Genomic DNA, 27,156 nt, shown 5'->3' with positions numbered 1-27,156 from the left:
GCACCGTATCTTGAAAGCGATCTGCTATATGGCGGAAGTGTGCGCCCGCGATCTGCGATGGGTACAAAGGGCGTGCGCCGAGTGCCACTAGCTTCGTATGAGCCGTTTTATTTTCGACGTTCGCGTTGAAGCGAGAGAATAGACAGCGCGAAGGTCAATATACTCGCGGTCATCAAGCGAGATGTGTTCATGTAACCTGTGCGCGCATGACACCGTGCTTATTTAGTTAGTAAGCGCATATTTACAACTTTATACGGCCGATAAAACTAACATCCTTACTTCGTATCGCTGTCTATTAATTGACTGTCGCAATCGATGCTCCGCCTTTTGGGCGAAAGTGCGACATTTTTCTTAAGCCGCTCTAAACCTCAATTTTTTTCTTTGGGGGGGGGGGGGGGGGGGGAAGGGGAGTTTTTTGGACTGTTCTCGGTTTTTTGGACTGCTCGATTTTTCATTTTTCGGTCCCAGCGAAGTCCGGAAAATCGGTCGGCTACTGCACTCGGAAAGTGAAGCATTCAACTGTGCGCTACCCGTTCTAAATGCAAAGCGATCCCGGTGCTCGTGTGTCACACAAGATTTTTTTTTTTTCGGATGACTAGGTATCAAGCGCTACCACAAATTCGTTTATACGCGTGGATATTATCGCTTTCTAACGTGGCTACTGATTTAACCGCGCACAAAATGTTTCATACAGATCTATTTCTATGAAAATAAACGGTCCATGACTGCACTACAAGAAAAGGGATGCTAAAACAGAATTAACCAGGTCATGTTCGTGTTGTTTTAAACAACACACGAGAAAATCTATATTTTAATTTTCAACATTGACAGGTCGATCGATCTTTATTGCAGTGGTTTTCTCACTACACTTTGTTATTTTAGACACAGCCGCCCGTATTTCATCGCTCTTCGAGCCACATTTTGCTCGGTTCTGCATATTTCTGAGCATCTCCTCGCTTTGTTTACTCAAGGCAAACCGCAGTCTTCAAAGCAAAGGCACGAAGAAGCTTTTCCATCACATTATGGCATTTAGGGAGTTCGATGAAATACCGCAAGGAGCTTCTCAGCTTTGCGATATCAACAAGTTCACTAAGTGGAAGTGAACTTGTCGCTCTTTATCCGGTGCAGCCAGAGATAGCACGGCACTTGCTGTCGCTCTTTCCGCTTAACTGGTATCGCGAAAAGCCCTTTCCCGGACTCCTGGCGGTTGCTGCACCCAAACGTGCAGCACCCAGGCATTTCCTTTCGTTTTGTTTTAAGTCTACGAAAGTTACATATACACTAAACTATACAAAATGCAAAATCTGACCTCGTTGATGACTCGTACGTGCGGCGTGTGCGAGCGATGTCTGTCTGCTTATCTCCTCCGGCGCAGCTTAGATCCGCCATCTACAGTGGAAAGTGATCAGCTGACGGCAACTGACCAATCGGCGGCACGGCGGCTAATTAGAGAAAAGGGCTGCGGTACTTTCCAGGTGCCAGTGACCTTAATTGGGACGTACGCACTAGAGCTTTCTCGTCTCCTGTTAGCAGCTAAGGTTGCAACTAAGGCTCGCCCTATCGTCACGTTGAACGTTTTAATTCCCCGGTGGTGCAATTGGCGATAGACATCGTCAAATCCGAGACTGTTTGGCGCAGTTAGGCGCAATTTTCGTCGATTGTATCAGGATGGCGCAGTAAATCCCAATTGGAGCACTTTGGCGCAGTTGGCGCAGGAGTGGAATCACTGTGACGTATCATGGCGCATTCTGATTCGCTGAGAGGAATGAAATCTGTGACGACACTGCTACAGCACCAAATCTGGGGCGAGAGAAATTGAGGAAGACATAATTGGTCTTTGTTTACAAATTTCTCCGCTAATAACTCATATTTTTGCACCCAACAACAACTGAATGCATTCCTGAAAGTCCCTCCTTTATTCTAGCTGAACTTCCTGTTTCTCTTTAGTGTCCCTTTAACTGGAAGTAGGCAGTGTTTTGAGAAGCGCGTTGGCGATGACGTATGTCACGTGACATTTGGAGCAGCAATGGGCGAGGAGGAGAGACCAGCTGTAGCGAAGGAAAGAGCGAAACGAGCGAGGGCCGTCTTTCGATCATCAAACGCGTGTAACTCCGCTATTACGGCACCATTTCGAAAAATTCTTGCGGCTACGTGTTCATTGTAGACTCGTGCACAACTGCAACACCACAACTAAATTTCGACCTCTGGGTGGTTTAGGGGCCCTTTAAAACTGCAATGATCTCACGTAGGAAGGCACCGTGGCGCCAATGTCCGTTCGCATCGCAGTCAAAGGATGCACCGCTAGAGCATGCTTCGGCCATCTCATTGGGCAACAGTGGCAATACTAAATGATGGATGCAAACTATTTGTTTTGCATTCATTGTGCTTACATTTCCATGTTGCACAAGTCACTGAGCCACTGCAATGGACAGGAGAACTCAGAAACCCCTTCATTTAAGAAACAGGGGATCCTGTTGTCTGAAGAGAGAGGAAATTTAAGTGCTGCGCAGCATCTCGGACTGAGTGAATCAAGCATTCTAGGCTGGAGGAAGTACTATGATCACATCTTTCAAGCTGCACCTACTCGGAAAGCACTCTGTGGACCCAAGAATGGCCGTTACACAACAATTGAGAAGGACTTGGCAGAATTCGTACGTGAAGAAAATAACCAGGCAGTAGAGCGGGCAGCCCAGGAACATGCTAAAGAACCTCTGCTCTGCTTACTTAGGATTGTTCCCGATGGACAACACGATCACTGACAGCATGGTTCCGTTCAGCTGCACTGTCTATATCAGCGCGACGTCAAGAGATGATTGTGCCATGCTCCACTTGGGGCCTGATACAGTATAGACCACTTATAACGTAACCGCTTATAGTGCGGGACCGGATATAGTGCTGTCTTTTCAGACTCCCGTTAATTTTCCCATAGCACTCCATGTATACACGTATCGCTTATAGTGCAGTTAAACGAAATACCGGTTACAGTGCGGCTGCCTGGGAGTATGGAAGTCAGCGGACACGGCGAACGCGCCCAACAAGCTGGTGCCCCGAGGAGTGCTTGAGGAAGAAAGAGAGACGAAGTGGAGGAGAAAGGCACGTGTTGCGAATGAACAGCCAGTGAGGCTGAAACCAGAATCTTGAGTGCGAGTCGTGAAATATCACGGCGCGCATAGCGACCGAGGGCCACGAAACTGCCAACGCCGGCCAACGCTCGCTTCACGGTAACGGCAGTAAACGAAACTACTGCTGTCAGTGCTGGTCATAGGTTCTATTTCTTAGGCACGACATACTAAGTGCTATCATGGAGTGCATCTGGGGCGTGCCAGAACTGGCATACTTTTCAACGTACATAAAATATAGCCTTTCCAGCACAGTTTCCTGACACGGCTGCACTGCGGAGTGCATTTAGGTGTTGATTCGACACCTCATGTTTTCAGGCGCACACCGGTTGCGGACAGTTGGGATGAGCCTCAGATAACCACCAGTATGAGTATACATAATCTCTTACGATTGAAGAAATTACTGTATTTGCACGATTCTAACGCGCACATTTAAAAAATAAAGTGCATTCAAATTCGCATGCACTGTTACAATCATAACTAATTCTACTGAAAATCAAAAACGAAACCGATTCTTGCTAAGAAAAAAGTTCCAATACAGGGCAGCTAACCACACTGCCATTGAACAGGTCATCTGAAGAAAGCGACACCCGGAGACATCGCAAGGTGGGTCTATGGTGCTTGGAATGCCCGCTCGCAGACGATGGATGCGCGAGCCTTCAAGAAGTGTGGCATTTCTAATGCAATAAATGGAACTGAAGATGACTTTCTGTAGTTGGCACACAGTGAAACATAGGTGTCGTCGAACTCGATAGCGACTAGCCACTAAAATTCAGCTGTGTTCGTGTCTGTGTGCCTTTGTATGTTACATAAAATCGTTTTAACACAGTACGTGTCGGCTCAGGTTTCGTTTACTTGATGTGCGTGGTAGAATCAGCGGCAAGTTATTTTTGGGATATTTGGGCAGTAATATAACTGCACAATCGGTGGTGCGGTAGAATTATGCAAATACAGTACACAATTGCAAATCACAATTGCACTGTGAAATATACATAATAAATAATACTGTAGTTTCTTCATTGACAGACCTTTTCTATGTCAAGCAGAAGTTGGCGGAACCATAACAAGTGACGATCTGGAGGGACCTTACGATCTTCATCTTCAGAGAGCCGTTGAACACCCATGTCAAGGATTTTTCTTGGGTAGTTGACGCTCACCACTTGTAACTTTCCAAGTGACCGCTCAAACTGGACTGTATGAAGCAAGAGAAAATGTACTGTGTCATTTACAAAATAATGAGACCTGCCTTTTCTTTTTTCACGTTTTCCTTTAATTAAATTCATAGGATAATTAAATTGTTGCAGTCCAGACATAAGTCAAACTGTAATACATTTAAAGACAGCTTAAAGGGACTTTAAATATAGTAAATGAGTCTGAACTAGCAGCACAGTAATGCAGGCTTTCAGTGCAGAAAAAAAAGAAGAAAAAAATGAAAAAGAAAGCAGGCCAGGATAAGTTTGATGAATCTTAAAATGCAATGCATTTTTTAAAATAATCAAGTAACTACATTTAGCTCGAGACAGCTAAAATATACAAGGTCACAGAAAACTGGTGCAAGAATTTCAGAACAGTATCACTCTTAGTATCATTTTTCCATTGCTGCTCGCTGTTCAAGATCAGTTACGGTCTTTAGAATTAAAGAAGCATTATCTACCATTACAACTCTATTTGTTATCTACCGTTCTTTAAATATACACGAAAAAGTGCACCTTTAGCTTGCAACAAGAGGCACACAAAACAATTAAAGAATGTAATGGTGCGCTTACTTGGTGTGTAGCTTTTTGACTCTGTGCGCACTCGTTCTGGTCGAATGAATTTCAATTTGTCAACATCGCCCCCATCCACACCTGGAAGTTCTTGTTGTTCAGCCTTCTTTTTAGTGAACATCTATAAAGTAAAGTTAAGGCATGTTTTATGAGCGTTTTCAAGTAGAGAAAAATAATTCCTAAGCATTCATGCGTACACGTCTTGTGCCCTACATTCAGGAGCAGCCAAATAAAAAGGGCCATTGCAAAATACTTCCAGGAATTTTTTGGCTGCCTTTAGCCCTTGCACCACTGCAGAGTCTCACTTTTTGTGCCACATAGTGCTTGTTTTGTCCTTAAAGAGGCCCTGAAACAATTTTCGAACTAGTCATTAAATGATCGCCCTATTAAAGGATGTCGCCTCAAGAATCTTATGCTGCTAAATTTTTCTAATTCAAGTATAAGCGGAGTTAGAGGTAGTTATCGCACCGATCTCTTTCTTTCCGTCTCCCCTAGCGTGCTGGAAGCTACACAACGGGGACAGCATGGGGGAAAGGTCCCGGCCGAAGGTGGCAGTTTTTGTATTTTTTCTTTACAATGCTACCTCCGGTTAAAGCGTGTGTAGCACTCTCATAGCGAGATGGGTGCTTGGGCTGCCTCGTGTCGCCACGCATCTGGAGCTCCATCACCCACAGAGACCAATCAAAGCAAGCAGTAGTCAGAACGTCTTGCCAGCGAGAGGGTGCGTTCCAGCCCCCCGTGGTGGCCACGACATCTACACTAGGCAGCATGCCGGTGTGATCTCACAGGCCACATGCAGAAGATGCAACTACGCGCAACTGTCCTGTGTAGACAAGAAGTGCAAAGACTAAACACCTTTTTGGTATTTTTGAGATAGCAGACATGTATTTTTTATTTATTTAACTAAAAATTAGTAATACACTAGACTCCTGTTAATTCGGCTTTGGTTAATTCTATTTTTTGCTTAGTTCCATCCTGTCCGAAGGTCCCACAATCATGTAATCTATCAATACCTATTGTGCCCGCTTGCAATGTAGCTGCTGACGATATTACAAAGGAGAGAGCAAGTGATGTTTGACTGTTTTCAGGTCGTCACACACTGCATTCACAGCTATCGCGACCAACCCTATTGTGATAAGAATTTGATGAATTCTGGGGCTTTTCCAGCCAGAATCACGATTTGATTATGAGCATGCTGTAGTGGGGGACTCCAGATTATTTTTGACCACGAGGGGACCTTTATGCCTCCAATGCACAGGACACGGCCATTTTTGCATTTTGCCCACATCGAAATGCAACTGCCGCAACCGGTATTTGATCCCACGGCCTCGCGCTTAGCATTAGCAGCGCAACACCACAGCTGCTAAACCACAGCGGCGGGCCTACTGTGATAAGCATCTTTAGCTATCTGCTTCACAGCACATGGGGTGTGTGCTTTTGAAAGTGCACTGCACATTTTAAATAGGCAATAACCCCAAACGCGCAACCGTTCCCTGCTGCAGATGGTGTGAAGTAAGCGTCATGTTTCACTCTGGCGGCATTGTAGGCATCGTATTTAGGTGTCCCCTATCAGCTCGATTTCGTTTCGGTTTCCTGTCGCCGTCATAAAACACTACGCAATAGGAAAAGGACAATGTGCGTCTCGGGTTCCTCGGGCCCCACCAGCTTAAAGCGCAGCTGAGTCTTGTGCCGCAATGATCCGCGCTGAGTGGGCACATCTAAACTTCTCACCCCACTCGAAAAAGCTGGTGACCAAGGCCCAATTCCAGGACCAAAAACGAAAGCTTGCTGCAGCCGCGAAAATCGCTCACGGGTTTCTCACGCACTCGAGCCACACAAGCTCTGCAAGCATCGGCATCTCATGTTCGTGCAACGCTTCGTGTTGCGCAAGTATTAACTACAGCAGAGTCTGATTTTTTTTTTGTCACTTTAGATCGTACGTCTTCCCGGCTGGTATGTTATTTGTCGTCGTCTTTTCCATAACGTACGAACGAGGTTCTACTGTAGTTGGAGAGGCTGACAAATAATTAAAACAACCTCAGAAAATGCTACTTCTGAAACAAGCACACATACTTCAATTAGTGCAGAAACTTGCAGATGATGCGAGACATCCTTATGCATATGTTTATCTTGAGTTCCAGACTCCTTGCAGCGCGTTATCTCAATCACTAAGTTATTGGTGCAACATGAATTTAAGGTACTGTATGTATACACAGCTGAAATCATATTCACAGGTAATATACTTAAAATTTTCTTGCACATTTTCAATGCAAAAGCTGTAGGTACTTTCCACAGGAAGCCATCTGCTACGCCACGTTGCTAATGTAGTTGCTCACTATAGGCACTCACCACATAGTAGTAATCATCTACATCTGGGTTCTCGGGCTGCACTTGGAGCAGCTGGATCTTGACCAACCAATCCTTTTCTTTCTGTGTCATGAGCCCCGCATAAGGGTCATCTGATTGCTCGCCTATGAAATGGAGAAACAACAATGAAATGCTTCAGAGAACAAAATATGATGGGGTCCCTTCAGAAATCCATTACTTGATTCGGGTCACAATTGCCAAGAGAGGCAATTTTTACCTTCTACTTACACCTGCCAGTGCAAATGAGCTGTGCTCATAAACTTTGACTGCTGGTTTTTTTTCGCATGCTAGCATAGTGGACATTTTGTGCTACATATAAACTGCTTCTTCATTGTCGCTTTCTTCCGACACAATATTCATCAACAGACAAATCCCTTTGTCTGTCAAAGTGCAGACAGACCTGCCTCACTGGTTTGCGATGGCTATCCTGTTGAGACAGGGTGACAGAGCACCGAGACATTTGAGCCACCTGCTATTAAAAATTTAACTTGCAAGCTTTAGGTGTTCTTACGACCTCTCTATAGATCATACAACAGGTACTCAATGTTAATTTTTGCAAGGGTTGCTTCTTGAGAGGCAGGGTATGTGCTGAAATGACAAAACGAGTATACTTGGGAATGGCAGTGAATGGGTTAAATAGAAAAGCTGAGTATGTGGGTCTTTATATCCCAATACATTAATCCTAAAAAATGCAACCTTGGTCTCCCTGAAATTTACTTGCAATCCCCAATGAGTCAGAATGCCCCAAAATTTCTCAAATGTATAGTTTTCATTTTTAAGTCTTCATAATTAAAGCAGGCAAGTGTGTGGGAACAGCAGCAGTCTCGAGAATTTTCACCATGAGCAATATGTTTTTGGAGGCAGCTTGCAGGTTGTGCTCGCGGATGTGAACAGTAAATGCCAAGAGTCCCTGCCTTGGTGACCAGTTGCAATCGGCCAAATGACCTCTGCCAGTTGCCGGACTGAACACTAGTCAAGAAAGTTTGAACTGCCAGGATTTCTTTTTCAAAAGCCTGAAAAAATTTCCTTTTGTAGCTTAGCGATATTTTAAGGTGAATGCCAGCTTATTCTTGCGTTACACTACTCTCCTCCTCCTTGTGTACCTCAGAACCTGTTAGGTTGTACAGTCCACGTATGCTATAACGTGTCCGCATGCAACATGCCTCCAGATATAACAGGCCATTCTTCCTTAGTTTGGTCTGCCTGTATCATCAATACACAAATTCTGATATTAACGGACCCATCTATAACGAACTATCGACTACAACAATTAACCCTTTACCTGCCGTTGACGAGTATAGTCGTCAAAAACAAAAATTTGCCACAGAGTGAACCTATATGATGCACGGAAATGGAAAATGATGTGTTCTCATTTCAGGAGTCTGATGACGATGATTATGTGGATGGACCGGAGGACCTTGCGCCTGCCCGTGAGTCTACCATACAAAGACTGCCTACTAACTGCTTTAGGAGCTGCGTAAAAGTAGCCACTATACATGTGCATGTTTTTGCACCATTTAGGTTATTTTTGCTTCCTATTCTCGTTTCTCATAATGTACCGAGCACTACCAAATGCTTTTTTGCAAGAGACCAGGGTCATGCAGTGAAGCCTTCTTCAAACTATCTTTATGCAATTTGTGAAATAACGGAGCCCCACTGAATTGAAATAATGGTGCCATTTTATTCAGAAAGAAAGGCTCTACAAACTGAGCAAAAAAAAATTTCCGGTAAATTTGGTAGTTTTTTTAAATGAGAAGCATTTCTTGCCGGTGGCTCTGTCTGTTGTCCCGCGTCCCACACCCCCACAGTGCATGCGCGTCCCCTCCTCCTCTCTCTCCTAAGCTCCCCCCTTTCTCTCCTCTAGGAATCCTGTACAGAGTGGCGCCCACATCCCACACTCCCACAGCACATGCGCGTCCCCTCCCCCTCTCTCTGTTCTCCTACGCTCCCCCCCTTTCTCTCCTCTAGGGATACTCTACAGAGCGGCGCCGGCGTGCCACACCCCCACAGCGCATGCGCATCCCCTCCCCCCTCTCCTACGTTCCCCCCCTTTCTCTCCTCTAGGAATCCGTAACGGCACGCTCGACAGGTGTTGCGACAGCTGCATACTCCGTTGGGGGCGCCACGGTAGTTCTGCAGTATAAAAATGACGGAGCGCGCGCCTCATTCTGTCTCCTGTGCAGCGCCGTGAAACCATCTCCCGCTCAAGCTAACCATCACCCCGCTGCTTCACATCCACACATGGCTCCCTTTAGCGGGAGATGGGAGTAATATTTTTTTTTTTTTTTTGTGGTAGGGAAACGGTTAAATATTGTGCAAATTTCGTTGCGTATACAACATACCTTTCTGAGGCAATGTTGGCATGCGGGAGTGCACTGCAAGCAACTATTCCCGGGCATTTGCAAAATGTGCAAAAATGCACTTTTTCCTAAGGAACGAAGATACTACTGGGTCATTCCACACCAAATGTTCTAGACCAGGGGTTCTCAAGCATGTGGGTCCCACGGAACCCTGCTAAGCTCCATAAAGTGCCAAGGAACACCCCCCCCCCCCTCCTCCCCAATAGGCTAGGCTTAGTACACAGCATCTTTGGGGCCAATAGTGCTGGTTGGCTGGCTACTTTGACGGCAACGTGCAACAGATGTGGTGCCAGGAAGGAAGGACGGAAGGAATGAAGGAGGAATACACGGAAAGATGGGGAGGTTAGCCAGTTCTCAGACCGGCTGGCTACCCTGTGCTGGGGAAAGGGAGCAAGGGGAATAAAAGATTGCACGTGGTCCAAACTGGGTGCAATCGTTACGAGCAAAGACAAGACAGAATCGCAATGAGGACCATGCCAAGAAAGAATGACAGTTTTCAGTGCTTATCGCAGGGGACACTTAATCATAACATTCTATCACAAGAGGTCTTAGAGTTAGTGCGACTCTACTTTGAGTACAGTAAAATTTACTCATTCATTCGGATTTCACGGGACCGCAAAAAATTTTTTTTAAATATCCGAATTAACCAAATGTCGGATTATCAAGGGTATCAACAATTAAAAATGCTTACATCAAACGCCTTTATTTACTGAATGAATCAGCAAATCACGTTTCTATTTTGCACAAGAGCAGTGCGGAAGCTGCAATTCTTGTCATGTTGTGACTGATTATATAGTGCTCGCAGCAAGGCCGCGGCGCCAGTCTTCATTTCAGACACGCTTTTCACTACCACGCGTACATCCTGATTATTTTGTCGCCCGTGAGCTGGGTGCCAACAAATCGGCCGTCCATCGCGATGTAGCCGGTGCGCTTCATCTTCGACAGCTTTGCACTGAACCAAAGCGTGTGGGAATTGAGGGAGGCGCCGGCGCCATTGCGCGGGCTTCACCTGCTCTGCCGTCCCTCGCCTTTTTTCCCCGTCCGCGCCCAACCGGTTCTAGCGGTGGCGCTCCGCACGCCGTGGTTTGCGGTAAGGGCGGGGCGCTGACATCACTATGCAGCCGCGTCGGCTGCTAGCGGTGGAGCGTGGCTCTTATCTCCGGGACCTGCGCACGGTATGTACATGCTTTCCTCTAGTCCGCCGACACCTTTGTGACTAGGACTACAGCTCGCGCACGGTGCCTTTGCCCGTGCGGGGAGCGCGTACTTTGTGCTGATCCTTTCCCGACACTAAGCCGCCGAGCGGTGCCTAGTGATCGCGTGAGTTTGTACCACGCCGAGCCGCACTTGCCACAAGCCTAAGCCGAAGGAGATTGCCCGAGCTCTCGCGAGTTGACCCATTGGTTATCGCCAGAGCAAGTAGCATAGCCGCCGGGACTTTTCCTAGCGGCGTGTCCCAGCTTGAGCCTGTGCTCTTGCAGCGATGTGCTATAGGCACCTGTTATTGTATTTTCGCCTTGGTGCGGGGGGACCCCTTTGGTTCCCCGCTGCGCGGGCGTTTGTGCAGTGCTGGTGCCGACGGATTCAATAAACAGTTTCCGTCAACTCGGGGCTTTACTGTGTTTTTGCATGCGTCGCTCGGTAGCCCTTGCGGCCTCTTGAGCTTGCGCGCAAGCGGTGCTGGAGGCGACGGCTGATGCGGCCCTGTGGCTCGCTAAGCTAGAACCCGCGGTGGTTGGTCTCCTGTGAGACAACAAGAACCCACAAGCGAAACTGTTTGCCGCAACCGTCGTGGACTAAACCGCGGCCACTATCGACACGATCATGGACGGCGACCTTGCGGGTCTAAAGGCTTGCGGCCGACGCTAGCACCAAGTCAAAATGAAACTACTGTTTGCTGCAACAAGATCGAATGAAACTGCAGTCGCTATCAACGTGATCATGGATGGCGACTACGCAGTTTTAAAGGCACATGGTCGACGCACGCACTGAGTCAAATCGAAACTACTGTTTGTCGCAACCACTGCGGACGAAACCGTAGTGGCTCTCGACGCTATCATGCATGGCGACTACGCACTTATGAAGGCACGCGGCCAGCCGCTACGGTGTTATGCGCAGCGATAAACTCGAGAATAAAGGCTTTAAGGGCACAATTAGCACAAAGCATTTCGGCGTTGCTGTCAGACACGTTTCACGTACTATTTCCGCTGAAGGCAAATGGCGATGCGGACTCAGCCGCTTCGTTTCGGTTCGACGTTAGCGCCGTTTTCGCTCTTTTGCATCGCGCATTTGCGGTGCTCAGTGCATTTATTTTTGTAATCCTCCGACGTATACATCAGCACGCACGCTATCGTCCCAGATCTACAAACGGGAGAAATGCGTATGGTGGTAAATTACCGCCTCCGAGATTTAAGTGCAAAAGCTTAGGCACGCTGCCCTTTTTCGGAGGCTAAGTGGCTACAAGCTGCTGGCGGATTTATTGCGCAGTTCGCGCCTTTCTGTTACGCAGTGGGGTGTGCTTTTTGACACTCGGGAATGGGTAATGGAGATTCATTGGATCGAGCGCACCTCGCGTTCACCGTCTTAGCCACTTGGCGGGCGCGGAATCGTGGAAAATTTATCAGTGGCTCACGGTACCCCGATAAGGGGCCTGTGGAACCCCTGGGTTCCGCGGAACCCACTTTGAGAACCCATGTCAATGTGCTCGACCCTCTCAGATACTATTCCAAAAAATTGTGGTCAATCGTTTTGATGCAAGATTTGCCCTCGTAAACTATTTTGGCAAGAAACTTTTTTCTGTCTCTTCAAGCAATTTGAATGTTGTCATAGTAGGTGAAACCTATGTTGAGAAAAAACACCCGCACAAATACAGAGCGCCTTAGAAATGTGCTGGATGATAGAAAAGGAATTGCGCTTTCCTATTCACTCCTATTGGTGGCCGGTACTTCGTCTCACAATGTGCTTTGTAATGAAGTAATACTGAGATTCTGCACCAATTTAGACTATTTTTACAAAATTCTACAACCTCTTACGTTTCGACACTCAATTGCTGGTTTTCCGCGGTGCCTCCGCCGATGTAAGTGCAAGCGAAAATGAGAGACTGTTCGTTTAGAAATATATTGTTATATAACTAAAGTGTACAACGCTCAGCTCTTCTGCTGAGGTGAACTTTGCTCAGGAGATTGCACCACCAACTGAGGGCATGGGATTCACAGGTCACCTTTCTGCGGCATTTCTTTGCAGCACGTAACATAAACATTGCGAATGGCGAATATACCGCCGTTTGGTCATATTTTACACGAAGTCCCCGTGCTCTCAAACTTATACTGACAACTCAAAATGGAAGCGACAAAAAATATAAGAGGACGATGCCGTGTGACAATTACTGAGCTGACGGCATGATGGCATCACATGCAGCGCGGATGGCCAGAGAATGCGTGGAATTTACTTTTTGACTGTGTATGTTTAAAGATGGTTCTAGCTTGGAATGGATGCAAGAAGACGATAGTATTGCTTCTCCTAGTGCGGCCGACGTGATGGAAGACGTAGTAATGGATGTGCCAATGCTTCTGCAATTGAAGCTTGTACCTCTGAAGAGAAGGACCAAGAATTTAAATGCACTATTATTTCTTTGTTTACGAATGAACTAGTAGAATATATCTCATGCCTTCATGTTCACGGGATGTGCTTAATTTTTCGACAAATTAAATTTATTCAACAAAATGAAATTATCTTCCATTACGCTTCTCCTCCGGTTTCTAGTATCAATATGTATGTACAGTGTAGACCGCTTATAACTTAAGTCGTCGGAGTCGCGAATATCTGCACTATAAGCGGTACTGCACTATAACCAAAACAACGATTTTCAAGCCATGCACGTATGCAAAACATGTAGAAACAGCATGTAGACACGCTTTGTACTATCTCGCACACATCGCGATTACGTTTTCGTCAGTGAGCTGGCGAAAACATAATCGCGATGTAGGCGGTGCTCTTCAAGTTCGACAGCTTTGCACCGACTCAAAACGAAACAGCTGTTTGCCGCAACCGCTGCGGAAAAAACAGTGACCGCTATTAATGCAATTATGAATGGCGACTTTGCAGTGCCGAAGGCACGCGCCCGATGCACGCACCAAGTCTTGACGAATTAACTACCATTCGCTGCAACAACTGCAGTCGAAACCGCGGTCGCTATCTATGCGATCATCGATGGCAGCTACGCAGTTTTTTAGGCACGCGGCCGACGCGCGTACCGTGTAAGAACGAAACTACTGTTTGCCGCAACCGCTGCGGAGAAAACCACGGCCGCTATCGACGCGATCGTGGATGACGACTACGCAGTTACGAAAGCCTGTGGCCAACACGGTGTTATGCGTGACGGTAAACGCAACAATACAGGCTTTAAAGACACAAATAGGCTCGAAGTGTTCCGGCGTTGCTGTCATTCACGTACGATTTCAACTGATGGCTGTGGCGATGCAGAATCCACCGCTTTGTTTTGGATGGACGCTAGCGCCGTTCTTGCTCTTTTGCGTCGCAAATTAGCGGCGCTCCTCGCTCACCGAGCTCCGAAAGTAGTCCGAATTAACCGATGTGCGGCCAAATAAGTCCGAATTGACGAGTTTGATTGCATTGAAAAATTAATACGCTGGCCGGGAGCACACACCTTGTTGAGAATCGTGCTCGCTACTGCCCTTGTCGGCGAGATTTTCCCGTGGAAGCCACATTATAACGGGTATTTCGTCTCACATGGCTGTACTGTAAGCGGTATGCGTATACATGGAGTTCTATGCGAGTGTAAAAGGGAGTCGGAAAAGGCCACGTTGTAGCCAGTTCTACACTATAAGCGGTTACGTTATAAGTGGTCTATACTCTAATGATGAGATTTAAAAAGTAATGAATTATTTTTTTAAATTTATCAATTGTTTACTGCTCTTTTTTGTAAACATTCCATCCGCTAAACCACCTATATAAGTTTTATTTGCGAAGCAAGTATAACTTTGATGGCGCAAGTATATATTTGTTTAAGAGCACAGGGTAAGGCAAAATCTAAAAAAAAAAAATCTTTTTTTTCTTTGCAATGTGGGAAGTTTATCTCTTTACGCACATTTTCCATATTTGCGCTTTGGAAAAATGTTTTTCCGAAAGCAAGTAGCGAGTGAATACGTCCCCCTTTCGAATGTGCTCCGTGCTTACCGTTGATTTTTTCTAATAAAAAACTGTAGACACGAAAACCAAAACGCTTGTCTGGAATCAGCTACCGTAAAATTCCGAGCAAGCGCCCCCCCTCGAACAAGTCGAAATTACCGGCAAAGTTAGGGGGGGCGCTATCCCGAAACGGCACCAAAATTCAAGATGGCCACGACAAAATTTACCCGCAAAAAAAAAAAAAAAAAAGCGCAGTTGGAATAGCATTAAAATTTTATTGAACATGAACTTTATTAAGCCAAAGATTTGTTAGTGGTGTTTATCACTCTCAACACCACCGTTACTCAAAACCACCAAAAGAACTACAGAAAGCGCATCGACGCTGCAACGGCGCGTCGCCGCGACCGGCGACGCGAACATTGGTTATGCAGCGTCTATTCCAGGCAAAATTATGTCCGCGAGAGTAAATTGACGCGTAATGTTCACTTTATTAAAAACCATGTCCACGGTGAAACGTTTAGCACTAATGAGAGTTCCGATACAAGTGAAGCTCAGCTGCAGTGCATGGCTACCGACGGCGGACAGCGAACCGCGGCTCGGCCATGCTCGCATCGCAGCTGGTGGCGACGCAAATATCAGCATGTTTTCTTCATCGTGCGAAATTATTGTGAGGAGAGGGTAAAGCGGCAACGACGGTAACAAAACATTGCTGCTTGGGAGCGTCGGCGGTTCGTTCTGAAGCGCCGTCGGCTACAGATTCGAAGTGAACTGAAAAAGGCCTAGCGACGATATCGGTGGCGAGTGATTAGCAGCGCTGAAGCTGCCAGCGATGCCAGAGCGTAGCCGCGACCACTCCTCAGTCACCGAGTGGTCACGTCACTGTGCCGCAGGGAACTCCTTTGTGCCGTGCGAGAGGCAGATCTCGCCGTCGGCCGGCGGTCCGTGAACTACCGACCGCCAGCTGCAGTTCGCCCCGATGCACTCGCGTGCCCACTGGGGCGCCCGGGTACGACCATGATTCGATGAAATGGCTCATCCGCGCGCCCGATGCGCACCGGTGCGATTTGCCGAATTTGCCATCATTTTCGTGGACTGGATGTGACAGGCCAGTGTTGGTGCGGGTGGGGAGGGGGGGGGGGGGGGCGCTTTCCCGGAACGGCGCGGAAATTTGAAATTAGCAGTGAAGTTAGGGGGGGGCTCTTGCACGGGTGGGGGCGCTTGATCGGAATTTTACGGTATGTATGAGAAATCGTCTCGCAACTGTTGCGCCGCCGATTTTTCAGGCAAGGCAGTGAAAAGACGCTGTGCACACGTTTTCCCCCCACGTTCGTACTTAGGAGTGCGTCTATTCGAATGCTTTTCATTCCTAGCTGAGTTCCTTGTGACATTGGACGCCGGTATTTCGTTCAATGATGGTAGTATCGTATCTGCCAACATTTTGAAGTCATTAGGACTCTGAAGTCTCGCCGCAGCACAGTAAAATGGCTGAAAGAAGTTGACTACAATCGACAATACATTGCGGAGAGACCTGCACCACAGCTCACAAAAGAGGCAAGGCAAGCAAAACGACAGGCTGAAAATCGAAAAAAAAAAAAAAAAAAGACTTCGGCAATGATTACCAAACTGGTGGCTACTATAGATATGACTTTAACAATGTTTGTGGCCAAAAATATGTGTTTTTCAGCAGTTTTCTTACTTTGAACTCAATTATCTCAAAACCATGTTTTTTATTACATAGGTACCATCATTTCCTATCTCTTCCAGGATAACCAGTTGATTTTATTTCCCTGTCATCGATATAAGTGTAGGCAACTACTGTGCCAGAATTGAAAATGTGCACCGAACGGTTCTTGTGTTACAAATTTTGAAATATGCAAATAAAGCCAGAATTTAGGTACTAGTGTGAACAATTTCACCATCGTAGCAAATTTAGTTGCTTTTAATAAGTCTGGTACAGTTAAAAGTGCAAAATTTTGAAGAATGATATGCATTATGCTGATACCACTTTTAGTTGCTGAGAAAACGGTTCCTCAACATGGTCAAAATTGTATGGGAAGTATAGGGCTTACCTTGTGCCCTTAAGAACATGGCAGTTATTTTTCACCATTTATAGGGCTTACCCTGTGCCCTTAAGAACATGGCAGTTATTTTTCACCATTTCACAATTTTTCCAACAGTGTGTCATCACAGTACAAGAACAAGAATAATTTAGTAAATTTCAGCTATCATGAAAACCACATTATTTTATCTGCAGAGTGGAACATTTTTGTAACATCTCAAGGCAAGAGTGCTTGGGACAGTATTGGCGGCACGATTCGGCTGTTGTCAGCTAGGGCAAATCTTCAGAGACTCTACAAAGGACATATACTTACACCCCATCAACATTTTACATCGAGAAAAGGTATATCAAAGATATATACAGACTGTGGGTGCCAGTGAGAAGGGTTGAAGAAAAAAAAAAAGTTGAACTCTCAGCAAGGTTTGAGTCTATGATCTCCCTCAAAGGCATGCGCACCTTTCACCATTTTGTGCCATCATCTCTGACAAGTTTTCAAGTGACAAAGCTAAGCGGGCGACGGTAGTAAAAACTGCAGCCTCCAGAAACCACCAAAACCGGGCACACTACCCAAGTTCTACTGCGTCTGTTATACCTGCACCAATGTAGGGACGTAGAAGTGAAATAGCAGCTCCTAGAACTAATCGGCAGCCTTTACGAAACATCCCCATGCTAGCCAGCCACACTATTTCCAAGTTGCCAGTAACGTGAAAACACAAAGCAGCATACGAGCTTGCCGCCCTTGCGGCCACCGCATCTTTCCGGTGCCCCAGAGAAGTGTGGTGGCACAGTGCAGCGAACTTACGGGCCGGCACCCAGGGATGCGGCAGACGCAGCACAATTTTTTTTTCTCGCCTAAAGCAAGAAGTACTCAGATTAAACTTAAGAAATAAATCTCTTCTGTAGACCCAAATGAATTCAAGCATGCATTTTTACTTGGACCGCATCACCAATCTACATGTGCTGGTACATGAGGCATTTCGCACATTTTTTTATGTTTGCGCCTCTTCCACTTTGAAGCTACTCGCCCATCAACTTCAAGACTTTTTCGACACACTCACTGCCAACTATCCAGCCATGTGATGCAGTTGTATTGTGTCTGTGGAACTTGTAGAATTTTGTACAAATTGCGACAATTGGCACGGTATTACTTCACCTCAAAGCACATTGCGAGGCGAACTAGTGGCCGCCAATGGGAAGGAACAGAAAAGAGCCATTCCTTCTTTAGTATTCAGCACATTTTTAAGGCACTCCATGTAGCACTGTATGTCCACAACCTAAGCTTTGCCCACCACAGCAACATTCAAATCGCTGTAAGAGACAGAAAGAATGTTTCTTCCAAAAATAGTTTATGAGGGCAAAGAGAAATGAAGCTGCGCTCGGATGTCTGTATGACAAATTATACACATGTCGGTGATACCTTTTTTGGATTAAGTGAGTGCATTCAAGGTTAGTGAACGTTGTGGTACCCCAAGCTAACTGGCAATAATTTAATAGTGAGATGACGACTGAGTTGTACATCAGCAATTGAGTTTGTGTAGGAAGGATATATATTAAATGACCTATATCACCAGTGATTTCGGCTATTTTGTTTGATACGTAATTAGCGTGATAATCCCATGACAGACTGGAGGAAAATATTACCCCTAGGCATTTGAACTGCTCCACTATTTCTACAGGACGTGAATTTAAAATAATATCTTCATGCGGTGGGTTCAGAGCATTTTTCGGCCTAAAAATGACAGCCTTAGTCTTACCCTCTTTGATCTTCAGTGAATTATCTGCGGACTAATTAATCCTCGAGAGCTTTCATTGCGACGTTGCATTGATCAATAAGTTCGGAAATGTTATTACTGGCAAAAAATATACTTGAATCGTCTGCATAGATGACAAACTTTGTGTTATGGCTAATGTTATAATATCGTTTATATAAATGTTGTAAAGGTCCTAGTGTACTTCCATGAGGGACACTGCATGCGAGAAGTTTCGGTCTAGACTGTATACCATTAATTAATACTACTTGTTGCCTAAATGATAGATAGAGGTTCAATAATGATAGTGCTTTCCCTCTGAAGCCATAGTACTGCAATTAGCATTATGATCCACGAGGTAAAAGGCCCTTGAAAAATCCGCATTCACATAATTAACAATAGCTCTGTTTTCTAGTTCGGTTATTATATGCTCTTTTTGTTCAGGTAATGCAGACTCAGTTGATTTGTCTTTTCAGAAGCCAAACTGAAATGGCATTAGCAGGTCACATCACCCTACAGCGTCACATGGTGCCAGGTCATGGGCAAGGGCAGTGCGAGGCAGTGAGAATGTGGTAACGCACTTCAAAACAACGTAACACAGAATGAACAAACATGAGTGCTGTTTGTTCATTTTGTGTGACGTCATTTCGAAGTGCGCTGCCATATTCCACTGATGCCCAACCAACCAGCCTACCAGTACGCCTTAAGTGAGGCAGTGAGCTTTGCGGATACAGCTGCGATAGCCAATGGCTCAATTTCTGTACTCTTCTCTCATCATAATGCTATGGCAGTGTGTCTCATTTGATGCGCCGAAAAATGCTCTCAAGAACGCTCGAATGATAAGCATCATTGTTTCCTTGTTGGTCTTAAGCTAAATGGCACAGTGTTTATTTATGCTGCTGGGATCACCAATGGCTATGCTCCCGAATTATTGCAGTCCTGTCCAAAGAAGCCGTATTGTGAGCGTCGTTCCATACAGGCACATAGAATACTTAGAGTTGCATCTTTTTTTGGAAAGGACAATCAAAATTGGTTTTAATGTCTCGAATTTCCACCTTGGCTTTAATAAACAGAAAACATCCACTTTGTTAAAGATAAATTCAAATTGCCTTAATTCCGTGTGAGCAGTGGTATAGATGTGGAGTAAAAGAGTTTATATGGAGAAAACTGTGATCTCTGTACCACACGCTTTTAAAACTTGCCACGTTTTGCGACTCAACAACAAGATTTTTGCACCTAGTCTCAGTATAGATTTGTTCGTTTAAAACAAGGAAAAAAGCCTTTTTTAGTGCACAATTCATAAGAAGAAAAAGGCAACGGGAAATAAATATATGAATAAAGTGTGGTGGAAAAGTAGTTGCGGTGTGGAAAAGTTCTATGGTGTAGAATGTTTTTTATGCCTAATATAAAAATTTAGGTGAAAATAAAAAATACTCAGGCCCCGTATTGCGACTGTCCTCATCTGCACATACCCAGCTGGCTCATCCACTGCAGTGGCATCATCGCGCTTTCCCACTTGGTAGGTGCATCATTCATGTACACGGGAAGCATTTCAGATAGCAGATGTAGTTAGAGATTAATACCAGAAAAAGGTTCCCCCGACTAAGTCTTAAAACCTTGCTGTACGCACCCGTCTCATGCTTGCTACCTCAACGTACTGTAGTAAAATACAGATGCAGGAAGCCTGATAACTCATGCTCAACTCATTTCATGGCTAAAAAGAGGCAAAAAAGACAATCTGAGTCACTCGTCCTTGCTACAACAAAAAGAATGAGTTCAGAATTCAATACGAGTGTAACATTTATTTTACTATACGAACGAGACAATAATGGGATGACCATTGGTTAGATTTATGAATGAAGCCTAGAGAGTCTTAAATGAAGCATTCTTTGAAAGAGTTTTGAGGACACTGGCAGAATTGAGATTGGTCTACAGCTCCCAGGAACATTTCTATCTCCTTTATTATAAAGGACAATGACTCGCTAATTGCATTTTTTTCCGGAAAAAGTGCACTTACTAAACAGATGTTTAAGATGTGAGCAAGTATGAGGGCGATTATTTCAGCTACTACATGCTTGACTGGCCGTATTTTAATGTCATCAATGTCACAGGTACTGCTGTTGTTAAGATCTCTTATCACTGACACTACTTCGATTTATGTAACTGAATGCAGAAAAACTAATTAATTATTTAGACTGTGTATATATTTGCAAGCATCAGTTTGAGCAGCACTAGTAGTCAGGTTTGTTAAAAACATATTGAATACAATACCAATTCCACACCAGAAACTTTCTTTCCATCAATATTTAATTTGGTTAATACAGTGTGTGCCTTATTACGCTGTAAGAGTGTATTTAATCTTGCCCATAGTGCACTATGTCGAGCATTCTTAACATCTAGAAGCGATAGGTGATAGGAAGCTCGTGCAGATCACAGTTTTTTGGTCAATTTATTCCTATATTTGTTAAATACCGCAAGGTCTAACGAAAAGACTAACAAAATTAGTTTAACATTGCTGAACATGCAAACTGGCGGCTCCTGGCACTGACAGGGTCGGATGTCGCCAGCTGCCTCCACCCTCCCTACATGCTTTTTCATTTGTTTATATAAAGCTCCAATTGAGCACATGGTGACAAGAGTTAAAACAAATACAAAGGCTTGCAGTGATCTGCAATTATGCTCATAAAACACATGTAATGCTTTGGAAAAATCAGTCATATTGCTGATGAAGACATGGCACAAAACTGTTTTACATTTCTTGTGCAGTGGCTAACAGGCATTTACATTGGCTCATCCAGTGGTCACTGACAGCACATTCCTGCCTTTCCTGGCAGCCAATGTCAGCCATCAGAGCAGATGACTATAAAGAAGTAATGGATATAATAAAGTAAGTGTGACTCCCTCTCCCAACTAGATCATGGCACGAGATTTTGCTGAACATTTTGCACTTCTTTTCATGGCACACCAATGGCATTCACACTAACAAAATTTGTCTGCATGTGCCTTTACCAGAAAATGAGTTGCTATTATCCCGGTGATCCAAATTGCCATGCAGTTGTGGCTGTAGATACGAGTGATGAGATGGCTGCCGAGGGCTGTCATATGGCAGGCTGCCCTGGCCAAACACAGTCTGGTATGCATGTCGCTGGTAGTGTGCATTTCCGGGTAATGATGCAAAGTGGTTCCTGCAGGTGTTGAAATAATGTTTACTACAAGGCACTGTGTGTGTTAGAAAAACAAAACTATAGATGTTAGGCCAACACAAGTAACTCATTTTCATACATTGTACATGAACAAATACTCCATCCAGTATAAGTACAAAGGAACTCAACTAAAGGTTAAAAAAGTGAGAAAAGAAGCTGCTCCGTAAAATAAAGATGCATCATAGGTGCAGTGGCTAGCACAATATAACAAGCCCACTCCAATTTGATTCTTTTCAACCTTTGCCATTGGCTTCCAGGCCACCCCACTGCTGCTGCAACGTTGCCATCATAGACTTTGCAGCAGTGTAAATGTAAGAACATAAAATCTTCAAAACAAAAGAAAAATGCCATACAAGCCTTGTCCAACATAAAAGTTCAATACTGGGGCATCATAATGCAACCAAACAAGTTCTCCGGAAGATGGAGACTGGAAGTGACCAACAGTGGGGGAACAATGGAAAAGCTTAAGCCAATGATTTAACAAAAGTCCTGATGAATAGAAGTTCCCTTGTTGAAACATGGCTCCAGCCTTCCCTTTCTGAAAGGTGAAAATAGTGCCATAGTTCCACCCATCCTTCATTTCTAGCAAATGGCCTGTTTGTGCTACTTTGTACAAAATGAAAAAGTCCAGTATACCACATTTGAATGGCATGAGCAGCAGCAGCCAGGTTTTAAATATTTGAAGGATTTTACAGTAGTGCAAGCAATGCAAACAGTATGTTCGCTGCCCGACTGCTGGCTACCTCCTGCTGGCTACTGAAAGCATTTAAGTTACAGACGTCCATGCCAACTGTACAAGCTTTGTACAAAAGTGGAGAGCTGACATATCAGACAGACTCGACTATGAACATACTTATTCAGAAGCGGGTGTTGAACCTGCCGAGGGTAGAGGAGGCGTCGAAGGTCCATAGTGCTGCTGTTGACCAAACACCAATACATGGAGACAGAACAGCAGAGAGTGAGACAGAGAAATGAGAGAAAGGAACACACCACAAGAAAGACAAGAAACCTTTGCTTTTCTTTGTTTACACACAAAGCATTTTAACTGTAGAGGTCACTTCAAGCAATGCAATGACCCCTCAAGCTACGCCCTACTAAATCCACTGCAGGCCTCTCCCAAAGATTTCCAATCACCCCCGTCCAGCGTGTCACTAATCCAACTCTTCTGTCCTTTGACAGTATTTCCCGTCCCTCAGCACATGACCTATTGATGGTAAATACATGTTACTTGTTACCTGCATTATATGACTTAATATCAATTAGAATATAGCCCACTAGTGTAATACCTAAGCCAATATTATACTTATAAATTCTTTCCATCACTTACTGAGTGGTTCTTAGCATTTTGATCGGTGCTAAACTTCTTTTTTTAATTTAGCATCCATAATCTCAGTCCCACAGATAACTGGCAGACCACAGGAACATATCACAAGGGGGCAGTTTTGACAGCTTGGGGAACCGCAGAAGAATCTGATACATGCAACTGCCATACCCATACTTTATCAAACAGTGACACAGACTTCATTCATGACATATGGAGTGGAATGTTCGGAGGATAAATACAGGCTGCACAGAGCAATCAGTGTGTTCTGCTGCCATTTTAACTTCTTTCTAGTTCATAAACAAAAGAGACTGCTTGGTCAAAAAGTTGTCGCAGTTTCACCTGTTAAGGCGAAGCATCAATTGCGATAGCAAATTTGTAGAGAGCTATACGGAGTAATGATAGTAGCTTTATCAGCTGTATAAACTTGGACTTGCAGCAGCACCGGCAACACGCAGAACTGCCGTCGGCGTTTTGCCCGCGTTCGCACAAAATGCGTGCGGAGTTGGTGACTGTTGCCGGAGCCTCTGATATAAATAGGCACTTGGTGCCGCAGCTAAACGTCACCTCCCCCCCCCCCCCCCCCACGGCCTCTCGCGCGTCGGAAGAAGGCGCGTTTGCTCTACATATATGGTGATTGTAAAGGAGGAAAGAGACGCCTACTTCTGCAGCCCTTAAGGGAGCACGGCGAAGAACGCGCGTTTGTTCTCCGCCGTGGGTTCACTCCCCGTGAAAGCGCGCGTCCCTCGCGCCCTTTCACTCGCACACACAGTGTTCAGCGGCGTGTGGCGACGATTTCATCTCCACTGACGTCATACGGAACCTCACGGCAACGGCGACGGCAGAAATCTGCTTTGGAGTGTCCATATAATTGCTATCGCAATAATATAATGAAATCACCAAACACTACAGATTACGGAGGCAGCATTACATTCCACCACACTCCTCATTAAATAAACAGCAGGCGACGGCATGTCGCCCTCCCATAAACAAATACCTTCCCAAACCCGATCGGTAATAATCATTGTTATCCAGTACTCTACTCAGATAGATGTAAAGACTATAATCAGCGGGCGGATCTCAGACACATAATCTGGGCTTGCCCCAACATAGTGGAGGGGCCAAACAACACATGCACGAACGCGGAGAAGTGGGAGACCGCGCTGCTCAGTGCAGACAACGAGCACCAACTACAAGTCATCAGGCAAGCCGAAGATGCCACTACAACCCAAGGGCTCCTGGCCACCATCTAAGGGAGGGAAGATAAACTCCTCTTACACTTGCCGTTTTCACTAAAAGTTGTTTCTGTCTCTCACAAACAACTTTTTCAAGTTTAACTGTTACAAAGGCTGCCACCTACACGTCTAATTAATTGTTTAAGCGATTGCGACAAAAGAAAACACAGTTTAACTCTGAAGAACTGTTCATCCCTCACACCTGGAGATGCGCTCACCAAGTATGGCATATTTGTCTCTCGCTCCTTTTTGCAAACATTTGTGATATATGAAAATACGGCAGGGAAGCGAGAACAAAACACTTCGAAGCTCAATGACTTCTTTAACTAAACTAAAAGACCAAAACTTTGCACAAGCTTGATCAGCAACTTATAAAAAAAACCACTCATTTGATCCAGCTAGATGCTGCAACGCTGTGCCAACACGCTACTCCAATACACATTACCGTATACACTCGTGTAAGGGCCGCACTTTTTTTCCGCGATTATGATGGGTGTGGCTCTTCCACGGAAGTGTAAAATTTTTGTTCAATTTTCGATCCACGTATGGAAAAACCTATTAAATTGTGCCATGTATACCTAACGATTGGATATCTGGTGTCTAGCTGCGGACATCCTCGCTAGATGTCTTCATCGGTTTTGCTGCTCGGGCTCTGCTCGTCGCCGCTGCTCGGGTCATCCACACGTTCATGTATCCAATCGTCCTCAGTGCCGTCCATGGCATTGGAAATCCCGGAGACCTTAAAACTCTTTACAATAGTGTCCGTGGACACCGCACGCCACGTGTTTAAAATGCGTCGTACGCGAGACGCGACGACGCTGCCGTTTGCTGGCGAGGTTTTTTTTTTCTTCAAAATTTTGACTGCCGAGTTGGGGGGAGCGGCCCTTACACGAGCGCGGCCCTTAGTCGAGTGTATACGGTAATAAAGAAAAAAGAAGTGACAATGAATAGAGAAAGAATATAAAATAAGACATCTGCCAACCTATGAACTAAAAGATTACGCAGACACGACATGGGGAGACAAAGAATTGCACTTTCTCTCTTTGCCCTGAGCACACTGGTTTTGTGGGACACGTACACATGTTATTACTGATCATTGGTCTTCTGTTGTAGCACAGAAGCAGCAGCATACTAGTAACAGCCGATACTGACAAGCAACACATACTTTTTAGATCACAGTGACTTTTTCAGTGATATTGCTGATACTGATTTGGCGCGCCTTAAGGAACTTGTCTTAAAGAGGTCCCGAACCAACTGTTGGGCTTGGTGAAAAAACAACAGTTCGTGGATAGCAAATGCTGCTGCAAAGATCTCAGCCAAATTTTACAGTCGTGCCGCATGGAGCTCGCAAGCTTTATCTCAAAATTACTCTTTTCAACAGAAGCCTACTCCTCACTCTCTTCTTGCTGCTACTACCTCGTCACATAGCAGATGGGATCCCATATGCGGCTGCTATTGGTCAACAGCTGACATCAATCAAGAAGGGTGTCTGAATCAGTGTGATTCTTAATACTATTATTGCGTATATTTATTGGCACAGTTTAGCAACCAGGCTGAAGTATGCAAAAAATCTGCGTTTCGAATTATGATAAGAATTACGTACTTCCGAAATACAACTATCATACTATCGTGTCAATGCGCAGCCGTGACCACCCACATAGGAATGAAACTTTGGCTGTGCTGCTTATCAGTGTTGTAGCCGTTGGGCCTTGCTAATATCAACTATTTTTGAACACTCAACAAGCCTCGAAAAAAAAAAAAAAATGTTACTGCATGTCAATACTAATAAAAAGACCAGGAACTGCGTAAACTAGTAGAAGGTCACATGGTAGACCTCATAAGTATGTTCATGTTTTTGCCGCATGGGGCACCAAAGGTAATTTTTCGCGACTTTTAATGAGGAATTAAACATATAAATCCAAGTTTGATGAGAAAAACGGCCCATTCTAGCCAATACAATAGACGATCTTTCCATCAGCGAGGTTATCTCAATTAATGTTCTGAGCGGTTGTCTGTCCCTTTAAGGTCAGACCACACACACACTTGCGAGCATGCGCCGATTCCTGGCCACTCTTGGCTAGACACTTTGGCAGACATCACTTGATAGCGAGCTATTGACAGCACTTCAAAATGCACAAGTTGAATGTGGCCACTATACATAGGTCAAGCTGGTGCAGGACAAAGCCAGTCCACACCACGTAGCATGGCCAGACTGGAGCACATGAGCCTGAGCATGGACTCCAGCCTTATCGTGCACAAAGCAAACACTGCATATGCACTACAGTTGCATGTAGCTCTGGTCTGGTACGTAGCATAGATACCACAGCCACCGCGGGGTGACACGTAGAGCTCGCTCACTGAGCACACTGCGGCTCGCTGAGGCAGGCTGAGGACAACCACGTTTGGCATGTCGTAGGTACCAAAATCGGAAGTAGTGGCACCTATGTGAACATCCAAAATCAAATTTGAATTGTGTGCCATGGTGATGTTCAGTGGGCAGAGTGTTGTGGGCACGCTCCGTTGCGCCATAGCCTTCCAGTGCAAGTCATTGAAGAAGGAGATGTTTGATTGCCAATAACTCTGCTTCTGCTGAACACATCGAAGTACTTCTTGCGGCAAAGTATTTCTGAAATAGCCTATTTTAATTTCAAATGCAAAGTGGTTAAGGGCCCCTTTAAGACATTGCAAGATTTTTGACTAACTTGTGCTGTATGTAACTTGTAGATAGTTAACGTGTTTGTTATGTTAAAAATTTATGTGCGTGAATTATAAATGTGTGTTGTGGGTTTTTCTGCTTCCTGTCAGCCAAAATCACTTGACACTGTGCCAG

At 45.1% G+C, this 27,156-nt stretch overlaps 1 protein-coding gene across 5 annotated transcripts in view; it reads right to left on the bottom strand.

The window, feature by feature from the left end:
• Nucleotides 1–27,156, bottom strand: part of LOC119464431 (protein PAT1 homolog 1-like) — a 224,640-nt gene that overhangs the window by 56,622 nt on the left and 140,862 nt on the right. For 3 of the 5 annotated variants that reach the window (XM_049656362.1, XM_049656365.1, XM_049656366.1), the window contains 5 exons: nt 22,624–22,686; nt 21,577–21,752; nt 7,235–7,356; nt 4,886–5,006; nt 4,148–4,311 (listed from right to left, as the gene is read on the bottom strand). In XM_049656362.1, the coding sequence (XP_049512319.1) occupies nt 4,148–4,311; nt 4,886–5,006; nt 7,235–7,356; nt 21,577–21,752; nt 22,624–22,686 (646 nt within the window). The remainder of the gene's footprint in view (nt 1–4,147; nt 4,312–4,885; nt 5,007–7,234; nt 7,357–21,576; nt 21,753–22,623; nt 22,687–27,156) is intronic. The other 2 variants (XM_049656363.1, XM_049656364.1) reach the window with 2 other exon arrangements.

The sequence above is a fragment of the Dermacentor silvarum genome, chromosome 9 (assembly GCF_013339745.2).
Source record: "Dermacentor silvarum isolate Dsil-2018 chromosome 9, BIME_Dsil_1.4, whole genome shotgun sequence".
Lineage (NCBI taxonomy): Eukaryota > Metazoa > Arthropoda > Arachnida > Ixodida > Ixodidae > Dermacentor > Dermacentor silvarum.
This window is presented reverse-complemented; position numbering and strand designations above follow the sequence as displayed.